This window comes from Myotis lucifugus, unplaced genomic scaffold, assembly GCF_000147115.1.
Source record: "Myotis lucifugus unplaced genomic scaffold, Myoluc2.0 scaffold_33, whole genome shotgun sequence".
Classification (NCBI taxonomy): Eukaryota; Metazoa; Chordata; class Mammalia; order Chiroptera; family Vespertilionidae; genus Myotis; species Myotis lucifugus.
In genome coordinates this window covers 466,776-490,778 of record NW_005871081.1, presented here as the reverse complement: position 1 = coordinate 490,778, position 24,003 = coordinate 466,776, and the positions used below count along the sequence as shown (strand labels likewise).

The window sequence follows — 24,003 nt, the reverse complement described above, 5'->3', positions numbered from 1 at the left end:
TTTTGTAGGTAAATGTCTTCCTTTATAGCTTCTGAGTTTCCTATCGTCCCAAAACCTTCCCATTCCCAGATTACAGAATATTCTCCCTTATTTTCTTTTAGTATTCCAATTGTATTTTTATTATTTAGATCTTTCTTTCCTTCAAACTTTATCTTAGATAAAATATGATAAAGGGATCTGTGCTTCCTTCTAGACAGAATTTTCTCTTTAATGGCCAGGTCAGCAACTTTTACTTAATACACCATCCTTTCCTCTGAGCTAGGGATGTCTCATCAGAAATTACCATTATAACTAATTATATCAATAGATTGAAAGGGGGAAAATTTGACTATATCAAGAGATCAAGAGGAGATATTTGATGTTTTTATTTACCATCCTCCAGTGGTGACTAATTAGCTTTTTGTTTTATCATCATGAACATGAATTTACATATATCTGGAGTTTCAATCCATTAGTTATTATCCTGATTGGGATGTGGGAGCATCTTCAAGTAGGTTCCTGAGTTCTTCAGACTTCACCTGAGTTGTCTTCCTTGCTTCTGGTTTAGAAGGTGCTCCTGGCTCATCTTGTTTGTTTCTACACCAGACCTACATTCAGTCATTTTCCAAAGAGCTCTAGTTCCTTTTAAGGAGAAATGGCATTTGGACCACAACCTCAGTACCTGACAGTTGTTTCAGTTGGAAGCTGGATAGTTTGAGACTCAGCACTGGCTCTGCTATATATGGCGGTTTGATTCCCCAAGAAGACTGTAAAATCCATTTAAGTCATAAAATACCTAAAGTGCCTTTTTGGTGATACTTAATAAATTCCAAATCACAAACAGGTAAACACACAAACCTGACTAGGAAGGTGTGTCCACAGATACTAAATGGATTTAAATAATTTTAAAAATGTTTTTATTATTTTCATAGCAATACAAAATTAATGGTTTCCTTGCAAAATTTAAATAACCAAAATTAACCCAAGAAAAAGGAGAGGGGAGACTCTAAAAAGAGCAATATGTTTAGATGTTATCACTAAGGCATTTAAAACCCAGACTTTTAAACTGAAGTATAATAAAAACAAATTAAGAGCCTACTTTTTAAGTTATCATTGTTAAAGTATTCTAAATCACAGAAAAATGTACAGAATGCTAGTTATGAATCCAGTATAACACTAGCAAAATCTGATAAAATACCCAAAATGGAATTATAAGTCAGTTTCATTTACGAATATAGATGGAATTCTGAATAAAATATTATCCTTGCATTACTGGGATAAAATATTTTTGGTCAGGGCACAAGCAAGGAAATATATAATGAATTATAAAACATTATTATGTAGTCATTTAAAATAAAATTTGTTCTTTTTTAAAATATATTTTTATTGGATTAGCGCCTCCCCAGAAGACAGACGTTTTCCACACAGCTGATACCTACAGCCAGTCGGCCTGGTGGTCAAATCCCTCTAGTGTTAACTACAACAACTAAGGCTTGGCTAGAACAAGACTGCGCACAAAGACCACAAGGGGGTGCACCAAGAAAGCATAAAAGATGCGGAGACAAAAAAACATGACAGAAATGGAGGATATGGAGCTAAGAATCGCAATTTTGAGGGCTTGCTATAAATTTGAACAGAGCCTCACGAAAACTAATGAGACCCTCGATGCTACGATAAAGAAATTAGAAAGTAAGCATACACGGACTGAAATAAAGAATATTATACCCAATAGCAGACCAGAGGAGCACAAGAATCAAACCAAAGATTCGACAAAAAACACCCAACTGGAAAAGCAAAATGAAAAAAGAATCCGAAAGTGTGAAGATAGTGTAAGGAGCCTCTGGGACAGCTTCAAGCGGACTAATATCAGAATTATTGGAGTGCCAGAAGATGAGAGACAGCAAGATATTGAAAACCTATTTGAAGAAATAATGGCAGAAAACTTCCCCCACCTGGAGAAAGAAATGGACTTACAGGTCCAAGAAGCGCAGAGAACCCCAAACAAAAGGAATCCAAAGAGGACCACACCAAGACACATCATCATTAAAATGCCAAGAGCAAAAGACAAAGAGAAAATCTTAAAAGCAGCAAGAGAAAGAGGCTCAATTACCTACAAGGGAATACCCATACGACTGTCAGCTGATTTCTCAACAGAAACTTTGCAGGCCAGAAGGGAATGGCAAGAAATATTCAGAGTGCTGAATACCAAGAACCTACAACCAAGATTACTTTATCCAGCAAAGCTATCATTCAGAATTGAAGGTCAGATAAAGAGCTTCACAGATAAGGAAAAGCTAAAGGAGTTCATCACCACCAAACCAGTATTATATGAAATGCTGAAAGGTATCCTTTAAGAAGAGGAAGAAGAAGAAAAAGGTAAAGATACAAATTATGAACAACAATATGCATCTATCAACAAATGAATCTAAGAATCAAGTGAATAAATAACCTGATGTACAGAATGAACTGGTGATTATAATAGAATCAGGGACATAGAAAGGGAATGGACTGACTATTCTTGGGGGGAAAAGGGGTGTGGGAGATGCGGGAAGTGACTGGACAAAAATCATGCACCTATGGATGAACACAGTGGGTAGGGAGTGAGGGCGGAGGGTGGGGTGGGAGCTGGAAGGAGGGGAGTTATGGGGGGAAAAAAGAGGAACAAATGTAATAATCTGAACAATAAAGATTAAAAAAAAAAGAATAAAAAAAAATATATATATATTTTTATTTATTTCAGAGAGGAAGGGAGAGAAAGATAGAAACACCAATGATGAGAATCATTGATCAGCTGCCTCCTGTGTGCCCCCTACTGGGGATCAAGCCTGCAACCCGGGCATGTGTCCTGACCTTCTGGTTTATAGGTCAATGCTCAACCACTGAGCCACACCGGCCGAACTAAAGTTTGTTCTTAACTATCACAAACCCTTCTGAGAACCATATAACAAGTACAGCTCTTTTTCCCAGGAAAAATGCATATATCCACAAAAACATATAACCCTATGTACTACTCAGGAGTTTCAGAGATTACATTTGAAGACTTGGTATAAAAGAATAATACATTTTAATGGCATGAAATTAATTTCATTATTGACTTCATGTAAAAAAGTTTACAAAATGCTATGCATGGTATGATACATACAGAAATGTATAACTAAAACTAGAAAAAGGAATATATATTAACACAGGTTATCTGTTTATCATGAGATTACTAATAAATTTTACTTTTCTACTGTTTAAATGCTCAAAAATTTTGTAATTACACAAATACTTTTAAATTAGAAAAAATATTGTTCAAAAAAATTGAGTAATTCAAGCCAGTGAGTAAACATATAATACCAGTAGGAATTTTTTTAGCAACTACATTTTCCCAGGGCAACCAACTAAAAAAGATGTTTCTTCTGTTGACACAAATATAATACCAAGGGTAAATATTTAAGGAAACAGAATTTTTAATGTCAAAGTCTTATATTTGACCCTTGTAAGTTAGGGCTAGATGGTATCAATTTTGTACAGTCTCCGTTATAAGTAGGCATTTGAATAAATGCCAACATTTTTATGACCACAATGAGATTGCTATATTTATTTTCAATTCAAATTTATCATTAGGCATTAATTTAAATTACTAAAGTATTTATTGATCTTTTATCTTTTAATTTTTAATTTATATTCCCTTTCTAATTTTAAACACATAACTAATGATGTTTCTGTGGGATAAACAATACTACTATAATGAAACTATCATCACTTTAACGTATACTTAATTTATCCCTGATAGAAATTAAAACATGTTATAATCCCACCAGGAGTACTAATCTAAAAGGTTACTCAATCACCATGCTATGACTGCTCTGTAGCTTGCCATTCAACAGATTAATTGCATATAAAGTGCATTTATCTGTTATTCAGTTAGACAGAAGAGGTAGTTTCTCCAGACAACACACCAATTTATCCTGAGAGTTGGAGTGCAGCAGGATTTTTATCAGTATGAACAATAAGAAAATTTAATTTCAAAGATAAGAACCTCAGACAATTCTGTCTTCTTTAGAAGTTATGAAAGCATCACTTCATCTGAGGGCAAAGTAGCATGCAATTACTTTACTAGCAAACATCTAGTAGCAAACACTGAGAGGAATACGTACATCTTAGAATTTAATTAATCCTGTGAAAAATATATAGTTATAGAGGAAAAATCAAGGTCAGAATATAATTGCAATATGCTTTTATTTTATTGATGCATTTCCCACTCAAGGTTCTTTAATTTTCAGCATTATGTCAACCACAGAAAGAACTGAGGGGAAAAATAAAACATAATTGTACCACGATTTCTCATTAACTGTTGGACAAATGCCAAGGCCTCCCTACTAGAAACAGAAGTGAAGAGGGTAATTTTCTTAGCAAGGAACTTAGTTTCTAAGAACCAGATCCATTAATACAGACCACAAAAGACCCAACTTCAACCTGTCAATCCTGCAGGCAACACCAAGAGATCCACACCTAGAGAAGCTAAAAAGGCTCTGAGCCAGAGGAAGCCTGAAAAGGGAATTGACAAGGTAAACTGATAAATTACACTAGTTCAGTGGTGGAGCATAAAAGGACCAAAACAATAAAATATGTATATGGGAAACCTTTAAATTTCAATAATTATCAGCAAAAGTATAAAAGGAACAAAATAATGAAAGCTTAATGGATCCACAGAGACAGATAATCCCAAAAGCAGTCCCTACATTATAGTTCACTGACCTTCTAATTCAAGGATGGAGATTATTAGAGCATTTAAACATTTGAAGCAAAACAAAATTTTCAAATTTTGAAAGCAAGAGATCGTACTTTTAATTTTCTTTTCCTGCTCCTAGTTGAGGCCCCTATCCTATACAGCTCTGCCAAGTTTATTCAAAAGGCAATAATCTATCTACACAAAACCCTAATATGCAAATCGACCAAACATCAGAACCACCAGCACATCTGAACAACCGATGGCGCCAGGCCATCCAAGGCAGGTGCAAGTGGGGCCCCCCCAATCACCCTGCAGGTCGCCCTGCAGAAGGAGGTGACCAGCGGCAGCAGCAGGGGACAGGACCAGCAAGTGGGCAGCACCAAGGCCGGTGCAAGCAGGGGCCCCAATCACCCTGACAAGTCACCCCACAGATTGGCCCTGATCGCCGGCCAGGCCTAGGGACCCTACCAGTGCATGAATTTCTTGCACCAGGCCAATCATCATAATAATAATCATCATCATCATCATCATCATCATCATCATCCTATCTAATAAAAGAGTAATATGAAAATTGACCATCACTCCAGCATAAGATGGCCGCCCCCATGTAGTCAAAGATGGCTGCCCCAATGTGGACACAAGATGGCCGGCAGGGGAGGGCAGTTGTGGGCGATCAGGCCTGCAGGGGAGGGCAGTTGTGAGGGACCAGGCCTGAAAGAGAGGGCAGTTAGGGGTGACCAGGCCGGCAGGGGAGGACAGTTGGGGGGGACCCAGGCCTACAGGGGAGGGCACTTGGGGGGAACCAGGACTGCAGGGGAGGGCAGTTGGGGGGAACCAGGCCTGCAGGGGAGGGCATTTGGGGGGAACCAGGCCTGCAGGGGAGGGCATTTGAGGGGAACCAGGCCTGCAGGGGAGGGCAGTTAGGGGGGACAAGGCCTGCAGGGGAGGGCAGTTAGGAGCGACCGGGCTGGCAGGGGAGTGGTTAGGGGGTGATCAGGCTGGCAGGCAGACGCAGTTAGAGGCAATCAGCCAGGCGAGCGGTTGGGAGCCAGCAGCCCTGGAGTGTGAGAGGAATCCCAGATTGGAGAGAGTGCAGGCTGGGCTGAGGAACACAACCACCCCTCCCCCTGCATGAATTTCGTGCACCGGGCCTCTAGTAGTAGTAATAATAATAATAATAATAATAATAATTAACACTAAGCTATCTTGTTTTTACGTTGAACATATTGGCATATTTATTTACCTCACTCATATTATCATGGAAAGAATCCACATAAGCTACTAAAAAGCCTAACAAAAACACACAAAAAATGGTTTTCTTCTACAGTGCTACCCTTAAAAAGCCAAATAGAAACCTCTCCCCAAATGCTTAAAGTACTTTCTACACTAGTCATTCAGCACATCTGTAAATTATTATAGCTTTCTATTTTTGCCTGCCTTTGCATTTTATGCAAAAAAAATAAAAATAAAAGTTGGACACCAGTCCCTGTTCCACTGGGCTAGGGAATAATATATTTTTAACAATTAAAAGTAAAATCCTAACTAGTGGACCAAGAGGCCAATTTTAATGATGCCAAACCAGAAAGAGCAATGCTCAGAGGCCATCTGGAAGTTTTTATTTCAGGTAAAAAGAGCAAAAATTCATCCTTGGGTTGCAAATCAGCCAAACCCGGAAGCAGTTAAGGCAGGACACTGATCATCATTCAGCAGCAGGAAGGGAAGAGAAAGCCTTTCCTGGAAACAGGTAACCTTGGGCATTTGAAAGCGCTTCCCAGGACAACAGCAACAAAGCTACTTACACCTAAAGTGAACTCTGAATAGCCATCATTGAGAGCCTAACGCAGGAAAGTTACTGAGGAGTGCACAGCTGGGCCACAGAGAAAGAAGGTCCAAGAAGCCCAACAAAAACAGACAAGGGCAGAGATGGTTCCCAGACCCACATGTGACTGGCATCCCACCAGTTCCAAGGCAGGAAACCTAGAGATGGATGTTCACATTCACCCCTGTGATAATTCTGCAGAAAACTAGCTACATTCACCCTAACCAGTTTGGCTCAGTAGATAGAGTGTTGGCCTGCAGTCTGAAGGGTCCCAGGTTCGATTCCAGTCAAGGGTACATGCCTGGGTTGCGGGTTTGATCCCCAGTAGGGGGCGTGCAGGAGGCAGCCAATTAATGATTCTCACCACTGATGTTTCTATATATCTCTCCCTCTCCCTTCCTCTCTGAAATCAATAAAAATATATTTAAAAAAAAAAAAAAAAGCTAGCTCCATTCCATGGTGTCAGGGCCAGTTCGAGACGTTATTTAAGTTCTGTTCTAACTAAGGGTTTCTGGACTTGGGAGTCCACAAACACAGAATGCAGAGAGGTCTGTGACTAGGAAGTTTATTACACCTTATTTACACTATCCTCTATCTGAAATGTGGCTTTTCCTTCAAATAACAAGCAACAGTTTCTGTGACTCTATCATCAATAGAAAACATGTATTTCCACATTGCATGTTAAGTCATTGCACATACCTTAAAATAGCCACTAAGCATTCTCATTGAATGTTAATAAAAACACACATCCAGTCCTAGCTGGTTTGGCTCAATGAATAGAGTGTAGGCCTGCGGACTTGGGGGCATGCAGGAGGCAGCTGATCAATGATTCTCTCTCATCACTGATGTTTCTATCTCTCCCTCTCCCTTCCTCTCTGAAATCAACAAAAATACATTTAAAAAAAAAAACACACATCCATTACTATGTTACTAATTTAATATTAAGTTTAGAAACACTAGATAAAAGTTCTTTACTATAGAATTTCTTTAGTATGCACTGTTTCCTATTCTTAATTGACTACAAACATTTTTTTTTTCCTCCAAGAAAAACTCCCAAGTTTCTATAAATGATTGCTGCTGTGTAATAAGGAGGAACTCTGAATTCCTCTCCCTTTTGTAACCCCCAATCTCTGGGGCAAATTCTGCAGATGTCCCACTCAAGTCTGGCTGGTGCTGCAGGGGATCAGAAGGTGGGCATACCAGGTCAAGCACTGCCACATATCACAAACACCATGGAGATTTGGAAATTCTTAAACTCCCTATGAGGTTCCCAAGTGTGGGTCAAAGGGACATGCAGATTCAGAACCACTGAGCTCTACTTAGGCACAGAGACTACGTGGTGGATAGCAAGGAACTCCTTTCATCAGCAATGAGGCAGAAGACTAAGCAAATGAACCAGAAAGTTAAATCTTAGGAGCCAGATATAGCTAGCACCCCGTCACATAATATAAAGGCCACCATTTTAAAGTGTGTTAATTCAATACTTTTTAGTATTATTCACAACATGCTTGTGCAACCACTAATTCCAGAACATTTTCACCACCCAAAGAGAAACTCCATATTCATTAGGCTGTGATTTCCCCTACCCGTCTCCCCTACAACCCTGACAACACAATCTACTTTGTCTCTAAGAATCTGCCTGTTCTGCACATTTCCTATCAATGAAATTATACAAGGTGACCTGGCTTATTTAACTTAGCCTAATATTTTCAGGATTCATCCATGTTGCAGAACGCATTGTAATTTCATTCCTTTTTGAGGCTGAAGAATATTGCACTGTATAGATATACATTTTGCTTACTCATTTATCAATTGACGAGTACTGGTGTTGTTTCTACTTCCTGACTACTATAAATAATACTGTGAATATTTATGCATAAGGTTTTATATGAATGTATGTTTTCATTTACCTTTTTGAAAACTGCCAAAATGTTTTCTTCAGTGACTATAGCATTTTATATTCCCCCCAGCAATGTATGAGGATTCCAATTTCTCCAAATCCTCATGAACAATTATTTTGCTTTATATTTTTAATACCATCCCAGTGAGTGTGATGTGGTATCTAACTGTAGTTTTTGATTTACATTTCCCTGAGGACTAATAATGATCAGAATTGTTTCCGGTGTTTACTGGCCACTTGTCTATCTTCTTTGGAAAAATAAGTACTTTGCCTATTTTTTAATTGGGTTATCTTTTTGTTGTCAGGTAATAATAGTTCTTTACATATTCTGGATACTAGGCCTTTATCAGATATATGATTTGTAAATATTTCCTCCTGTTCTGTGGGTTCTTTGTACTTTCTCAATCATGTACTTTGATGTACATACATTTTTAATTATAAAATTTATTATTTTCTATTGTTGCTCATGTTTTTGGTGACATATTTAAAAAACTATTGCCTAATCCAGTCACAAAGATTTATATGTATATTTATTTCTAAAAGTTTTATAGCTTTAAGTGTGTGATCGATTTTGAGTTAATTTTTATATGTGGAATGCAATTGAGGTCCTAATTCATTCTTTTAATGTGGATATCCAGTTGTCCCAGCACCATTTGTTGAAAAGAATTCTTTCTCCATTGAGTGATCTTGGACATTTATTAAAAACCAAGTCCACAAAAATGAATGAGTTTATTTCTAGACTCAATTCAACTCGATCTACCAGACTATAGTTATGCCAGTACCATATTGTTTTGATTAGTTTGCATTATTAATATGTTTGAAACCAGAAAGTGTGAGTCCTTCAACTTTGTTCTTTTTTTTCAAGAGTATTTTGGCTATTTGGGGCTCTGTGACCTTCCATGCCAATTTGACAATCAGCTTTTCCATTTCTGCAATAAAGGCCATTGGAATTTTGACAGATTACATTAAATCAAAAGTAATGAAGTCAAAAAGTTTTCCCATTTATTTAGGTCTTCTTTCATTTCTTTCAATGATGTTTTGTAGTTTTCAGCATACAAGTCTTATACTTCCTTGGTTAAATTTATGCTTAGTATTTTATTGGCTTTTATTTCTATTTTGTGGAAGAGTTTGAGAAGGATTAATGTTAGGTCTTTAGATATTTAGTAGAATTCACTAGAGAAGCCATCTGATTCTGGGCTCTTCTTTATTGCAAAGTTTTTTTAGATTATTGGCTCAATCTCTTTACTTGTTTTATAGATCTATTCACAATTTTTATTTCTTCATTTGAGAGCTAATTTCTAGAAATTCTCTCAGGTTTTATTTACCTGGAAATATCTTCATATCTCCTTTACCATTTTTGAAAGAGAGTTTTTGTAGACTACAAAATTCCTAAATAACAGCCTTTTTCTCTCAGCATTTTGAATGTCATACTACTGCCTTCTAGCCTCTGTGGATTCTACGAGAAACCAACTGTTAAATATAATAGAGGATCCTTTCTATATGATGAGTTTTCCTCACTTGAGGTTTTTCAAGATTTTTCTCTTTGTCTTTGTCTTCCTAGTTTGCCTATAAGGTGTCTTACTGTGGATCTTTTTTATTTTATTGTATTTTATTTTATTTTAAATATATTTTTATTAATTTCAGAGAAGAAGGGAGAGAGAGATAGAAACATCAATGATGAGAGAGAATCATTGATCGGCTGCCTCCTGCACACCCCCTACTAGGGGACTGAGCCCACAACCCTGGCATGTGCCCTTGACTGGAATCGAACCTGGGACTGTGGATCTTTTTTAGTTTATCCTACTTTGAGTTTGTTGAGCTCCCTGAATGTAGAGATTAATGTTTTTCATCAAATTTCAGTAACACAGGAGTTTTCCTAGGCTCTTTTCATCTCCCCACCCTTTTTTTCTGTTCCACAGACTGGATAATCTTAATTGATCTATTTTCAAATTGCTTATTTTCTTCTTTCTGTTTGAATCCCACGAATCCTGCTGTTGAGCCCCATGAATAATTTTTTTCATTTCAGTTATTGTACTTTTCAACTCTAAAATTTCTATTTGGTTCCCTTTTTACTATCTGCTTATTCATATTTTGTGCTTTCTTTGTTCTAGAAAGTAGCAATTTTATGCAAATATTAAATAAACTACTATTAAATGGGTTGTTATAAAAGCTCATGTATACCAGTTTAGAGTTAACTATACATACACTTGAAGAAAACTGATTTTACAACCAAGTTATAACTCATTGTGCAAATTAAGAAAAAATTAGCCCATGTAGAAACTAAAGAAAAAAATAATTCCCAAATTTTAATTACTTAAGGATCAAACACAGAATACAATTGTCTAAACTACCAAATTATTATGGTAAACATATGATTTAAAATAAATTAAAGAGAACCCAGAATAAATTAAAGAGACTTAAATGAATATTTATAAATTTAGGGTTCAACAGAAAACACACAAGTCAGAGAACAATGAAAATAAAAGAAAGGCCACCGACATCTTAGGGCTACTGGATATTCAAATTGTATGCAATGTTTTTCTTATATTATCAGCAGATAACACATTGCATGCTTACTATTTGCCTGACTGAATCCTCACACACACACCAAATCCCATGAAATAGGCACTACTATTCTGCACATATAAAAATGCAGAAGGTAAAGCCAAGAGAAGCTCAATTACTCACTCAGGATACAGAGCCATTAGAAACTGAAGGTGAAAGTCAAACCCAAGTTATATGATTCCAGAACCTGAGCTCTTAAGCTCTACCCCACAGAAATAAAGCAGATGAGTTATAACAAGACACTGTTAAGTGATAAAGCCAATGGCATAGCAGAACTAAACAATGCAAGCCCATCACAAAGAACATAAAATATATTGTCAAGAAGGATTAACTTTAGCTCTATCACAATGAATTTTTTAAAATCCCACAAGCAAAACTAGTAAACAGTAACATCTGAGGTATAATACTAGCAAATTAAAAATTTACAAATCTTTAGCTCTAGCTTTTAGGTTTGGCTCATTGTTTATAGCATCAGCCTGTGGACTGAGGGGTCCGAGGTTCGATTCCAGTCAAGGGCACATGCCCAGGTTGTGAGCTTGATCCCCAGTAGAGGGTGTGCAGGAAGCAGCTGATCAATGATTCTCTATCATCATTGATGTTTCTATCTCTCTCTTCCTCTCCCTTCCCCCTGAAATCAATAAAAATATATTTTAAAAAATAAAAATTTACAAATCTTTAATTTCCTAAAGTCCCATTTAAACTCAGATCCTAAGTATGAATACCACTAAATATAGAATCTTTTTAAAAAGATAAATTTATTGCAGTAAAATGTTAGCATTCAGGTAATCTGAGGAAAGGGTACCTGGGAATGGTTTTTATAATTCTTCCAACATTTCCGGAAGTCTATAGTTAAATAAAGACATCTAAAAGTAAATAACTTTACCAATGAGGCAAGCTGAGATAAGTTTGTTAAGTGATTGATCATTTGAGCTACTAATGCTAATATTGTATTCAACAGTCATAAATACTTATTTTGTATTTTATCTTTAAATAAATAAAACCTGGAACTTTGCCTTATACATGTTCTATGAAACAAGACTTCTTAAAAAAAAAAAGTACACCAAATTTAAGCTATACTAGTCTTAAAAAGTTTGTTTTAGCTCAGTGAACCAATGTTCAGAAATAGTAAAGAAAAAGTCCAAAAGAAAATCAATTTTGGAAGTTTGTGTCCAATTCTCTACATTTTACATCAACTCAAGTCCTATAATTACTATCAATAAAATAAATAAATAAATAAGGCTGAATAACACACAAGGCAGACAATCAATAAAAAACTGGTGGTACTTTTAAAACTCTTTTAAAATACGAATTAAAATTATTCTCAAGAAAAAAGACAAAAGTAGAAATTAGGCACTGAACTTTAAAAAGATAATAAGCCAGTTGTGGCTTTCATTTTTGTTTTAATTGGTAGCACTATATATCTCAGACAATTCCCAAGCCAACCTCTGAGGAAAACCAGGTTCATCAAGTTAACTGATCAGCAGCTATTTAAGAAGTTGATAGCAGTAAACAAATTCATATTATAAGTAACATATTAATTACTGGATGAGGGAGGGATTAGAATATATTTTTTATTAAATAAAAAATTTTCATCCTTTAACAATTTAATTTTAGAAGGCTGCCTTAAAAGATTATTTTTTAATTATATAGATATAATTTTAATGGGTGATAAACAGATAAGCCTCAAAACTAAAACTAGTAATATACGCATTGTAAAAACAGCTTCCAAAATTCACCTCATCCTGTAATTACAGAATAACAGACCTCAAATTAATCGAAAATGATGTTTCACTCTTATCAAAATGAAAGCATTACCTAAGTTTCCTTATCACAAAAGTGATAAAAAATGAACTGCGCAAGAATTAAAGTCTCCATTTCACCTTGAATATTTGTCTGATTTAAAGTTCTAATTAAAAAACAATTATATAGCACTTTCCAGAAATTTAAACTTCAAGATTCATACTTAACTATGATGAATATAAAGATGCTTCTCTTCAGATGGCATGTAAAATGTATTTTAGCATATACGAAATCTGACGCCACTTATGTAAAATTTAACATAAGACAAAACTATGCTATTAGAAGTGAGGAAAGTATTTACCTTAGGAATAAGGAAAGGGGCAGTGAGTGGGTGGCGGTGGGAAGGAGAACATACAATGAGGGTGCTGATAAGATACTATCCTGATCTGGATGGTAGCTCATTTTGTAGTAAGATATCAAGTTTTACTCTTATGATTTGTGTACTCCTCTGTATGTAGATCTCAATAAAGGAAATTATAATTGAGCTTAGTGGTAAGGAATAAGACCAATTAAACATAAAACATGTAAGTCTAAATAAGTGATACAAATCTAAAGGCAAAGTAAAATAAATTAAAACCTTAAAAGAGCAGGAAATTTCTACAAATTGAATATAAAAATGTTGAAAATACAACAACACAGCAAAAGCTATAGAAATTAATTGCATTGCAGAAAAGAATCTGAGGCAACACAAAATTCCTTACCTTAAAAGTAGGAACAGATTTTTATTCTTAACATTAGCATTTAGAAAAATATAGGTTAAAGAAAGTTCTGAAAAACTGAAAGGTAATCATTAGTCAAATGAAAACATATATCAGACCTTTCAAAGTTTTCAATTCATAGTTTAAAAATATAGCTCATTTAACAAAAACACAGAAAGCATGAAAATATTTCTTATTAATCTATAAATCAATGTGTAATCCCTATTTTTAATTTGGCAGAATTGACAAGCTGATTCTAAATTCATATCTAAGTAGAAATGTGCAAAAACAGACAGGAAAGCTATAAAAAGAACAAACTGTTCCTATCAGATATGAAACCATAAAACTATAGTTATTTAAATAATACTGACAAATAGCCAACAATATAAAAACAGTCCAGAAGCAGATTCAGGTGTATATGGGAATTTACTATATGATAAAATGTGGCAAAACATTCAGGGAGTTTTGGTCAAGACTATGATTCTTTGTACTATCTAACAACTCTTCTCTCAATCTGAATAATGTGAAAATAAAGTTAAAAGAAAAATAAATTAAAGGAAAAAAGTACCACTACAAATAAGTTACCCAAATGTATAGAATTATTCCATGACTCAACTCTAAAAAGACAGACAAATCCACAGGAAAACTGGGCAAGAATATAAATAGCAATTAGTAGAGGAAATAAAAATAATGAAAAAACATGATAAGCTGGTCAATCTCACTAGTAACCAGTAAAATGCAAATAAATACCATTGGAGATGCTACATCTCATACTTAAGGTTAAAAACACTTTTGTTAAAGTTAGGTAATATGAAATGCTAATGAAGATGGAGGAACAAGAACCTTAGCAGAAAACTGACAACTGTCAGGAAAACTGGTTGAGCCACTCCAGAGCTCAAATGGCAGAATCAAAATTTAAAGTATGCATTCCCCACACCCAGCAATCCCACCTCCTAATACTTACCTTAGAGAAACTCACAAATATGCACAGAGAGGCACATGTAAGGAGGTTGATTTTAATAATATTCATAAGGTATAAAACTACAAAGAACACAATCTCCATCAATAGGAGAGCTGCTAAATAAAATATAAGTCCATACAGTGAAATAACATGCAGTAATAAAGTACAACTATAATACTGCCATGGAAAGAGCCACAAGACATACTGAGTGATTTGCACAATACATATGCACATAGAGAACACCCTTATGTGTTCCAAAAGCACCCACAAAATAATGCCACATACGGTTGGTTCTGCTATTGTGCATGTTTTTAACACTTATTATGGCATAATTGATAATTAGGAAACTTTGAGTGTTAACACAAATTTCATGATTATTTTAAGTGCAATTTCTTCCATGAGAAACTAGGTGAAAATAGTAACCCAGCCACACAGGAATCCACAAATTGCACACAGAGACACATCTCAAACCACCAGCTGCCTTAATCCATCATCATGCGTGTCAGCAACCACAACTTTCTGTTCCACTTCAGACAAGCCTCCTTTGACCCATGTCCACAAGCCAACATTAGGGCTTTTTCAAGGTAAATACCACATTTATTCTAGAATTTATATATTATTTAACAATTTAATATGTGTTTAAAACTGTGCTACAACTTCAATGAAGTTCTTATACACTTTTTTATTTAACATCACTGATAAGAATTTTTAGTGTGATGCACCCCTTCATTCTACCTTTTGTCAAAAGTTCTATGGTTTTTACTCTGTGATTTTAGCATGGTGACTGTTTTAGGAACACACATTGCATTATAGCAGAACTAACTGTAGTATGGGTACGTATACAAGTAACTTGTTTCATTAAAATTGTTAGCACCATAGTTAGTTTAGTTTCATGTAATCATGCAAAGCAACAGAACATATAATACTGTGTTGCAAGGAAAACTGGACTAAGACTCAGGAGACCTAGTCCTAACTTTGCTGTAAACTTGATATTGCTTGTAAATTTGAGTAAGTGTTTAACCTTGCTGAGTTTCGCACTATTAAAAATGGGATAACAATTTTCCATTAACCAAATACAGTTCTGCCAAAAATCGAGATAATTGGCTTTCAAAGCACTGTACAAAATATCCACGGCATTCGAATAAAGTGTGGTAGCATTACTGTTAAGGGAAAACAGTAATGACAAGGGGAAAAACAGTAATTGGGTGCTCATGCTTCATAAATCCAAGTCTGACAATCGAGTAGCATTCCTTACTTCATGGTAGGTGTCCTCGAGCTCCCCGTCGTATATCCAACGGTAAAGGAAGCTGAGGACAGGATGAGACACTAAGCTGAGAATGTGCTGCACCAGGGACCTCATGTATGGATCTCCCGTTTTCGTGTAAGCATGGACAGCTGAGGCCAGCTCACCTCCTTTCCTTCCTGAGGGGGAATACATGAAAAACACCCAAATTTAGACTCACAGTAGAAACCAGTAACTTAACGCTAACCAAAATGGTCAAGTAATGAAGATAAAGTATGTTTGTTTTCTTGATACCACTTTGGACATAGAAGCAGCAATAAACATGTCATGGATCAAGAGCCACGAGAGCAAAAGTTTCCCCCTGTCTTTACATGGGTCAGAGCGAGTCACTCATCTCTCCATGATCCCTACAGAGTTTTTTAGTAGTAAAAACTTGACTTATTATATGATTCAGAACATGATTTTTCAACTTTTTTGACTGAGAAACACATTAAGATTCACACTTTATATTGCAATCCAGTATACAAATAATATATATATGTATGTTTACAAAACAATACTTACACTTTAATATTTTCTATTTTCTTTCTTTTCTCTTCTGATATAATATGCTAATCTCAACTTCCTAAAAACACTACACTACATTGAGATTACAGTCCCCTGTATCCTGGGGGCATAGCTCAGTATAATGAATTGAGAGTGGCAAAAATCAAGTCCAAAAATATACGCACGTGAAGAATTTCTTATGTTAAGAATTCAGGAATTTATTAGACTGTTGAAAGATTTTAAGAGAAGGACTAAGGTGATCTGATTTTAATAAGATTCTTCATGCATGCACAAAAATAGAGGTGGGTGAGACTGAGGACAGAGTCAGTGAGCAGGTTATTACAATAGCACAGAGAGAATAAAGAGCAGGATTCAAACAGAATCCTGTTTGAGGACACTGATTTGGGAGAGGCAGTGACTTGAGACCTATGAAGGAGTCAGAGGTATCAGGATGTTAGTGGCTAACTGGATATTGAAACAGATGGGGGAGAGGGGGCTGGGAGGAGTATAAAGGTGGAGGAGGCAGGGCACAGATGGTATGATGAACTTGGATTTAGACATGCTGAAGTTATGGCCTTTATGAATCATCCAATAGGAGAACAGCATCCGACACTGATCCATGAACTACGAGCAGATGACTGGCATCTCACATCTCATAGTCGTAATAATCTCAAGAGGTACAGACTATTAGTGCCCCAATGTTACAAATGAGGGGGAAAAAAGAGATTTTTGGCCATGGTAGTACAAACAATAAGAAAAAAGGTCCAGAAGGCAACTACAAACACAGACCGAGAGTCCAGGAGAGAACTAAGCCAGACATACAAACATGGGAACTTGTAACATATAGCTAAACATTCCTACATAATCTCAGGAGGAATGAAACTCTAGAAAAGCCTTCTGGCTAAGAGTCAAGTAAAAGAGGAATATAGATAAACAGCTATAAAATGGATACAAAAGAACAGGCACAAAAATAAACCCAGATGACATTCCCTAAATCCTGCTTTGAGATGAAGCAGGTCCATCAGATGCAAAACAACCTTGGCAATGGTCCACCAGGGCCGCAAGAGTCTTCAGCCTTATCTTGGGATCATATGTCCAAACCAGGAGGCGACGGAGTGTCAAGCTACTTTCAAGGCCCAAATTCACACCCTGATCATCCTCTAACTGTAGCTAAAAAACAATAAAGATATAATGTGTAAGTACAGGTCACTAAATATGTCAACCATTTCTTAATCCAGGTTAAGTAAATATGGAGAGAGGATTATTCTCATAAAAATGAAGCAAAAGTTTCCCTCTGAAAGAACAATAGTTCCTTCAAACTACAAGTGATTTGTTTAAATGGTAGACAGGACCCTAAAATTAGCAATTAACTGCCTCTAGGAAAACAGTGAAACTTTATAGATATCCAGACCTTACAAACAGTATTAACAAACAGATTTTTATCCTATAAAAATAATATGTGAAAAACTTTAAAGTTCTATGTAACTATCATTTTGTAACACTTCAAATCATGAAGAAATTCAAGTAAAAATAAGGTATTTACCTGGGAGTGTAAAACTGAGAGTAATCGGTAGTATTCTTTGAGTTCTTGGTGCAAGGCAGCACAAAAGCTCTGTGCAGAAAGGGGTAAGTATAATTAAAGCACGACATAATCTTTACACACAACACAGTCATTATACATCAACTCATTTGAACTGCACAAGCACAATGCTTTAAGACGGTGGTTCTCAACCTTGGCTGCACATTAGAATCACCTGGGAATCTTTAAAATCCTGATTTCTGGGCCTCATCCTCCGGAAATTCTGTTTCTTGGTTATGGGGTGGGGCCACAACACTGAGCCAAACCGGTTTCAACTGGAAAAACTTTTAATTGCCAACTTTATGCCAATTCTCACCCAGTGTTTTTTGGTTTGCACTGCTCATTTTTCTCATTCATATTACTAAAAATGTTTTTGTATCTCTCCAATCTTAAATGCTAAAAAGGTTTCAAATCAGAAGCTGTAAGGAGGACCTTCACATAGCCCTGTGACAAGAACTTTCTGGAATGAACTGTGGGATGTAAACCCAGGGATACTCAATGAGAAGCTCTGGTTTCCGAGACAGCCTAGAACAGAACTTGCAAAGGATAAAACCTGTCTTCTCTAAGTACAGTGGGGCCTTGACTTATGAGTTTAATTCGTTCCGTGACGGAGCTCGTAACTCAAATTACTCGTATGTCAAATCAATTGTGAAAGAGTGAGACACGTGATGCTGGGCTGATGTTGTGGTGTTCACTGTGACGTTCGCTGCACCAACTAGCGGTGGGGTATCTGAAGCTGGCTCATAACCCGAATTTTAGCTCGCAACTCAAAGCAAAAAATTGGCCGAGACGGCTCGTATCTCGAAAAACTCATTAGTCGGGACACTCGTAAGTCAAGGCCCCACTGTATCACTCTCTATACTTTTCTGCTTATTTTAAGGCAATACATAATCAGTCATCTATTCAGTTTATTTTTACTGTATTTTTTGTGGATTTTTATCTAATATAAACATTTCCTTCCTTATAAACTATAAAAATTTTACAAAATTTTATATACAAATTTTGCAAACTCAAAGGAATACTTCAATAGTCAGCTAAGTAATATTTACAGATAAGACAACATGGAATCTTTTCAGGCATAACCTCGCTTTTTCCAAAAACCCCATCCCAGTGTCTAAGACAGAAAGACATGTGCACAAACACATAAAAGTAAAAAACCAAACTGCTGATCAGTAGAAATAAATCATAATTCATCATGTAGAACATAAATATACAGAGGAGTATACAAGTCAGCATATAAGTACTCTCCCACCAAAATAACAGAATTACAATCTGAGCATTTCAGAACCCTATGTATTCAACATGAAAGGTTTTGATTTAACTGAAGTTTTTCTCATCTTGGTTTACTATAGAGCAAATATAAGATTCATACTTAGGAATCAATATCTTCCTTTAAAAATAAAATTTGTTCTATTTAGAATGTCTAGAGCCAGGACACTTCTGAGAGTAAAAGGGGACTAATAATAATTACTCTGGACCAACAGGCACAAATTAGTACTACCCATGCTAACTGCAACAAATGACCACTCCAAAAGAGCACTCAATGATTCTTCTAATAAGCTAAACCACTACTTCTTCAGTACCTAGGTAGTACAGAAATTGAGAGTGGAATGCAAAGAACTACAGAGTAGAAATTACATGTCATATTCTAATCCCATATCTGCCTCTACTAGTCAAGACAACATGGACAACTCAATTAAACATTCTGAAATTCAACTTTTATATCTTCAAAATGGGGACAATTACATTTGCCCTACTAATTTTAGAGGTTTGTTATTAAAAGTAAATATGAGAGAAAAGGCTTTTAAATCCGGCAATATAAAATACTATACGACATTACTGTAGTGATTAGCAATTTACTTAATAGAATATCTATGTAATAGTTATTTAACTTTCCTGTATTCATTGTGGGTTTTATTTCATATCTAATAAGTTGACTAGGCTATATCAGTGGAATTTTCATTCATGAGAGAACGATACAAAGATATGATAAAATGGTCCCTTTTGAAAAGAGTGCAACAACTCACAGAAATCAAAGCATGCAGCTGGGAGGGATGGCCAATGAGCTCAACTGGCTTGCAAATTCCATTTATCATTAAAACCTTCAGGAGGAGTCCTGAAGGCCTTGCTACTTCCTATCTGTGTTACAATGAGAGGGAAGGATCCCTGACCCATCTAGCCAATTCTCTACACTGGTGAATGGTATTAACAGCAGTGCTAGGCTCGGGAAAACAGCTTTCTAGGCACTGTCTCCTAATACTAACCACCTTGGAGATTATCTTCATTTTACCTATTATCATCACCTCCCTTCTACATACACAAAAATTAAGGCCAAGGGGAGGTAACTTGTGCCAAATGACATAACTACTAAAAGGTGAGGCCATCGTGACCCCTGGGCAGTCTCACTTTAAAGCCACGCTCCTAATCACCAGCCACGTTGCTGTGTTGTGCTGTGCTGTCCTGCAGTTTATTTCAGCTCTCTCTCTCCCCCTCAATAATTTTTTGAGACTTCATTAGAAATAATTACTGCTCAAGAATCAATTTGAGGGCAAAATCCTATGCTGCTTAACCATTAAAGGAGTTGGCTGCCTCCTGTCAGGATCCAGAGGACCAGTTAGACACTGCTCCAGCTGTGACCATTCAGGTCAGCAGCAGCAGCTGGTTTCCCTCTAGCTTCTGGAGCATTCCCAATCCAGTCTCACTGTGCTGCCCGGGGCACACGCAGCAGCTGGGTGTCCCAGCAGGATCTCCTCAGAGGGCTGTGTCCGCTGGGAGCCCCTCTTCCAACATACTGTATTCTGATAACCCCAACACCTTCTCTCTGCTCCCAAGTTTTACCTCTGTTTTAACTAGTGTTTATATTCTTTTGCTTTTGTAGTCCTCCAATAGCTATGGAAACAATGTGCTACATTTGATTATCTTTGTCAATACCTCCTGTGATTTCTATTTTCTTGAATGGATCATGACTGATACAGTAGACATTACCAAAGCTTCTTTACTTAAAAAGAACCCTCTTAAGAATTATTTTCATGAAATTTTAAGTGGATTAAGCATTTCCCAAAGTGAATGGCATCCCAAACATTCTAGTAATAATGAACATACCTGACCTACAAGTCCAAATGAACGGTCTAGACTCCTCTGGTCCGTGTACTTTCTGATTTTATTGTGTAACCATCCCAGCTCAGCAAGTCTGGCTGTCGTATCCCTCAAAGATTTATTCAGGTTTGCCTAAAAAGTAAATATCAAAAGTTAAAAATTAACACTAGAATTTTAATTATTATTTTTCTCAACCATTTGTACTTTTAATATAATTCTTGGGCTTCAACATATTTAATTTAAAAATAACTAATATACCATCATTAAAGTGAAAACAATGAGATTCTGAAAAACAAAAGCATCAAGTGACAGGCAGAGAAGTAAAACACCTTCTGAGTAAATGTTAAGCTTGAGTAGCATCACCCCAAGGAGTGCCTGGTCAGGGTCCCCAAGCATGGCAGGGACAGTCTGTGATGTCAGTCACCTTGTGAAATAGCTGAGAGTCAAGAAGAACACACCATCAACAAGAAGGGGCTGTGGAAAAGGCAGATTCTAGAATGTGAAGGAAAAGCAAGCTGAGGCACCTTATCTGGAAGCCAATATCCAGCAGCAGAGATGCCAAGCCATATCCTGTCCCTCAGGTACCTCTGACATCACCATCACGAGATACAGAAATCAGCTAAGTTGGGGGACTGCATCAGTGAAAACAAGGAAAGAAAGAAATGCAAGGGGAAGGATGCAAAAAGATAGGAAAGACTGACCAAGGGCCTTGTAACAAGACTACATAAGTCACAAACTGCACAGGGAAATATAAACAAGAATTTAATAGTGCAACTTGATTGATACATACAATTTTGTGTTTTGGTTTTTTGGTTTTTTTGTTAATTCTGACCCTCGGATATTTTTCCTTTGATTTTTAGGGAGAATGGAAGAGAGAGGGAAAGACAGAGAGAAAGATCAATATGAGAAAAATACATCAATTGGTTGCCTCCTGCACATGCCCCAACAAGGACCTGGAGGGGGAAGAACCTGCAAGCAAGGTACGTGCCCTTGACCGGAATCAAACCCAAGACCCTTTGGTCTGCAGGCCGATGCTCTATCCACTGAGCAAAACCAGCTGGGGGGGAGGGGGGGAGTACACACAATTCTGTAAGTCCAACCCTCATTACTGCAATAACACCTCACAAATGAATAGCTCCTATTTGGTCTTAATCACATTTATCTCTCTCTCTTTTTTTAAAATATTTTAGAAGGGGTTTTAGTTACTGTACCTTTCCCTCCGCTTTGTAACAATTCTCAGTGTTGTTCATCTTGATGATTTTGCCATCTATGCCCTGGAATACGTACAAAATGTCTCTGACAAGGGCTGCCTCGGTAACTTCCGAAGTACCTGTAAAATGGTTTTTATAAGAGAGCAATTACTGAAAAACACATTTTTAAAATGAAATGAATTTTATGACACAATTAGTTCCAGATTATATATTTGCATTCAGGACAAAAATTTAAAACTAAGTAAAGAAGCTTAAAATGGAAAAGAGAGCATGAAGTTATTAGAAACAAGAATTTTCTGAAAAAATATGGAGATCACAAAGTCCTCATACAGAAGTCTTTTCAAAGGACAATGCAACATGTGGAAACTTAATATATAATCAAAGAGCAGCACAAATCAATCACAAAGGGATGAATAATTATTTCATAGATGGTGTTTGGAAAAACTGGCTTACTATACAGCAAGTATACCAATGTTGGTCCATTCCCAATACAGCAGAAAAGTTATTTATAATTTCCAGAAACCTTGGAACAAAAGCTAAGTCAGAATTTAGGTGTTACTCAAAAGCAATGCCCAGATACCCACTATATCAGTGACAGGAGAAACTTAATCAGAGTATACAGTCAGAGATCAACACTCTCAGAACCAGGGCAGCACAGTCAGAATATACAGTCGGAGATCAGCACTCTCAGAACCCAGAAAGCACAGTCAGAACAGGTTTGTATTTCAGTCGTAGGGAAAATATTCTGTAAATATCAATTACATCAATTTGCTAGTAGTATAGCTCAACCCTTACTTATCATTATTGACCATTTTTATCTACTTTTTCCATCAATTACTGAGAGACAGGTTGAACTTTCCAACTGTAATTATGGATTTGTCTGGTTTTTTTGCAGTTCGTTCAGTTGTTCTTTGTGCATCTGAAGCTCTGTCAGTAGGTGAATATATATATTTAGGAGCATTATTTCTTCCTAAACAACTGAATCTTTTATTGTTATGAAATGTCCTGTCCTTTCTAACACTCCTGCCACTATCGACTTTAATAATATAGTCACCCATCTTTTTCCTGGTTAGTGTTTATAAGAGGTATTCTTTTCATCCCTTTACTTTTAACCTATTTGTGTCCCTATATTTAAAATGTCTCTTTTTTCTTTAAATATTCTGAAAAAAGTATCTATCCCCATGAGTTTAATGTAATTACCAATATGCTTGCATTTAAATGTACCTTATTCTGGTATGTTTTTTATTTATCCCACCGTTTTCTTCCTTTGTACTTCTGCTCTTTTGGATTAATCAAGTTCATTTTTTAAGTCCTTTTATCTCTTAGCTTTGTATAGAACACAGATTTGAAGGCACTGGTTAGGGATCAGGAATCATAGCAAACAAAAAGAAAGAAGCAGAGAAGGGCACTCTGACTCCGTCTAGGCCAGTGGTTCTCAACCTTCTGGCCCTTTAAATACAGTTCCTCTGGCCCTTTAAATACAGTTCCTCATATTGTGACCCAACCATAAAATTATTTTCGTTGCTACTTCGTAACTGTAATGTTGCTACTGTTATGAATCGTAATGTAAATATCTGATATGCAGCATGGTCTTAGGCGACCCACAGGTTCAGAACCGCTGGTCTAGGCACTAGCTTCTGCACCCAAGAGCACACACCTGTCACATGTCACAGGACAGCTAGAGGCTGGTAAGTGCAGCTACACGGGGGCAGGCCAAGCTGTGTATGAATGTCCTCACAAGTCTAAAAGGCACAGCTCATCCTCCCATCCTACACAAGGATAGAAAATAGCTAGAGGAATTTCAGAATCAGTAGATTATGAACCAACAATAAAACCCATTCTTCTATTTTTTAGGATAATAATGTTCCAAATATCGCTATTTGTGTGTT

At 36.4% G+C, this 24,003-nt stretch overlaps 1 protein-coding gene across 9 annotated transcripts in view; it reads right to left on the bottom strand.

Annotated features, from left to right (window-relative positions):
• Positions 1–24,003, bottom strand: part of TUBGCP3 (tubulin gamma complex associated protein 3) — an 82,477-nt gene that overhangs the window by 31,648 nt on the left and 26,826 nt on the right. For all 9 annotated transcript variants that reach the window (XM_023752450.1, XM_023752453.1, XM_023752454.1 and 6 more), the window contains 5 exons: positions 22,115–22,233; positions 20,910–21,035; positions 17,772–17,840; positions 17,266–17,398; positions 15,695–15,861 (listed from right to left, as the gene is read on the bottom strand). In XM_023752450.1, coding sequence (XP_023608218.1) covers positions 15,695–15,861; positions 17,266–17,398; positions 17,772–17,840; positions 20,910–21,035; positions 22,115–22,233 — 614 coding nt within the window. The remainder of the gene's footprint in view (positions 1–15,694; positions 15,862–17,265; positions 17,399–17,771; positions 17,841–20,909; positions 21,036–22,114; positions 22,234–24,003) is intronic.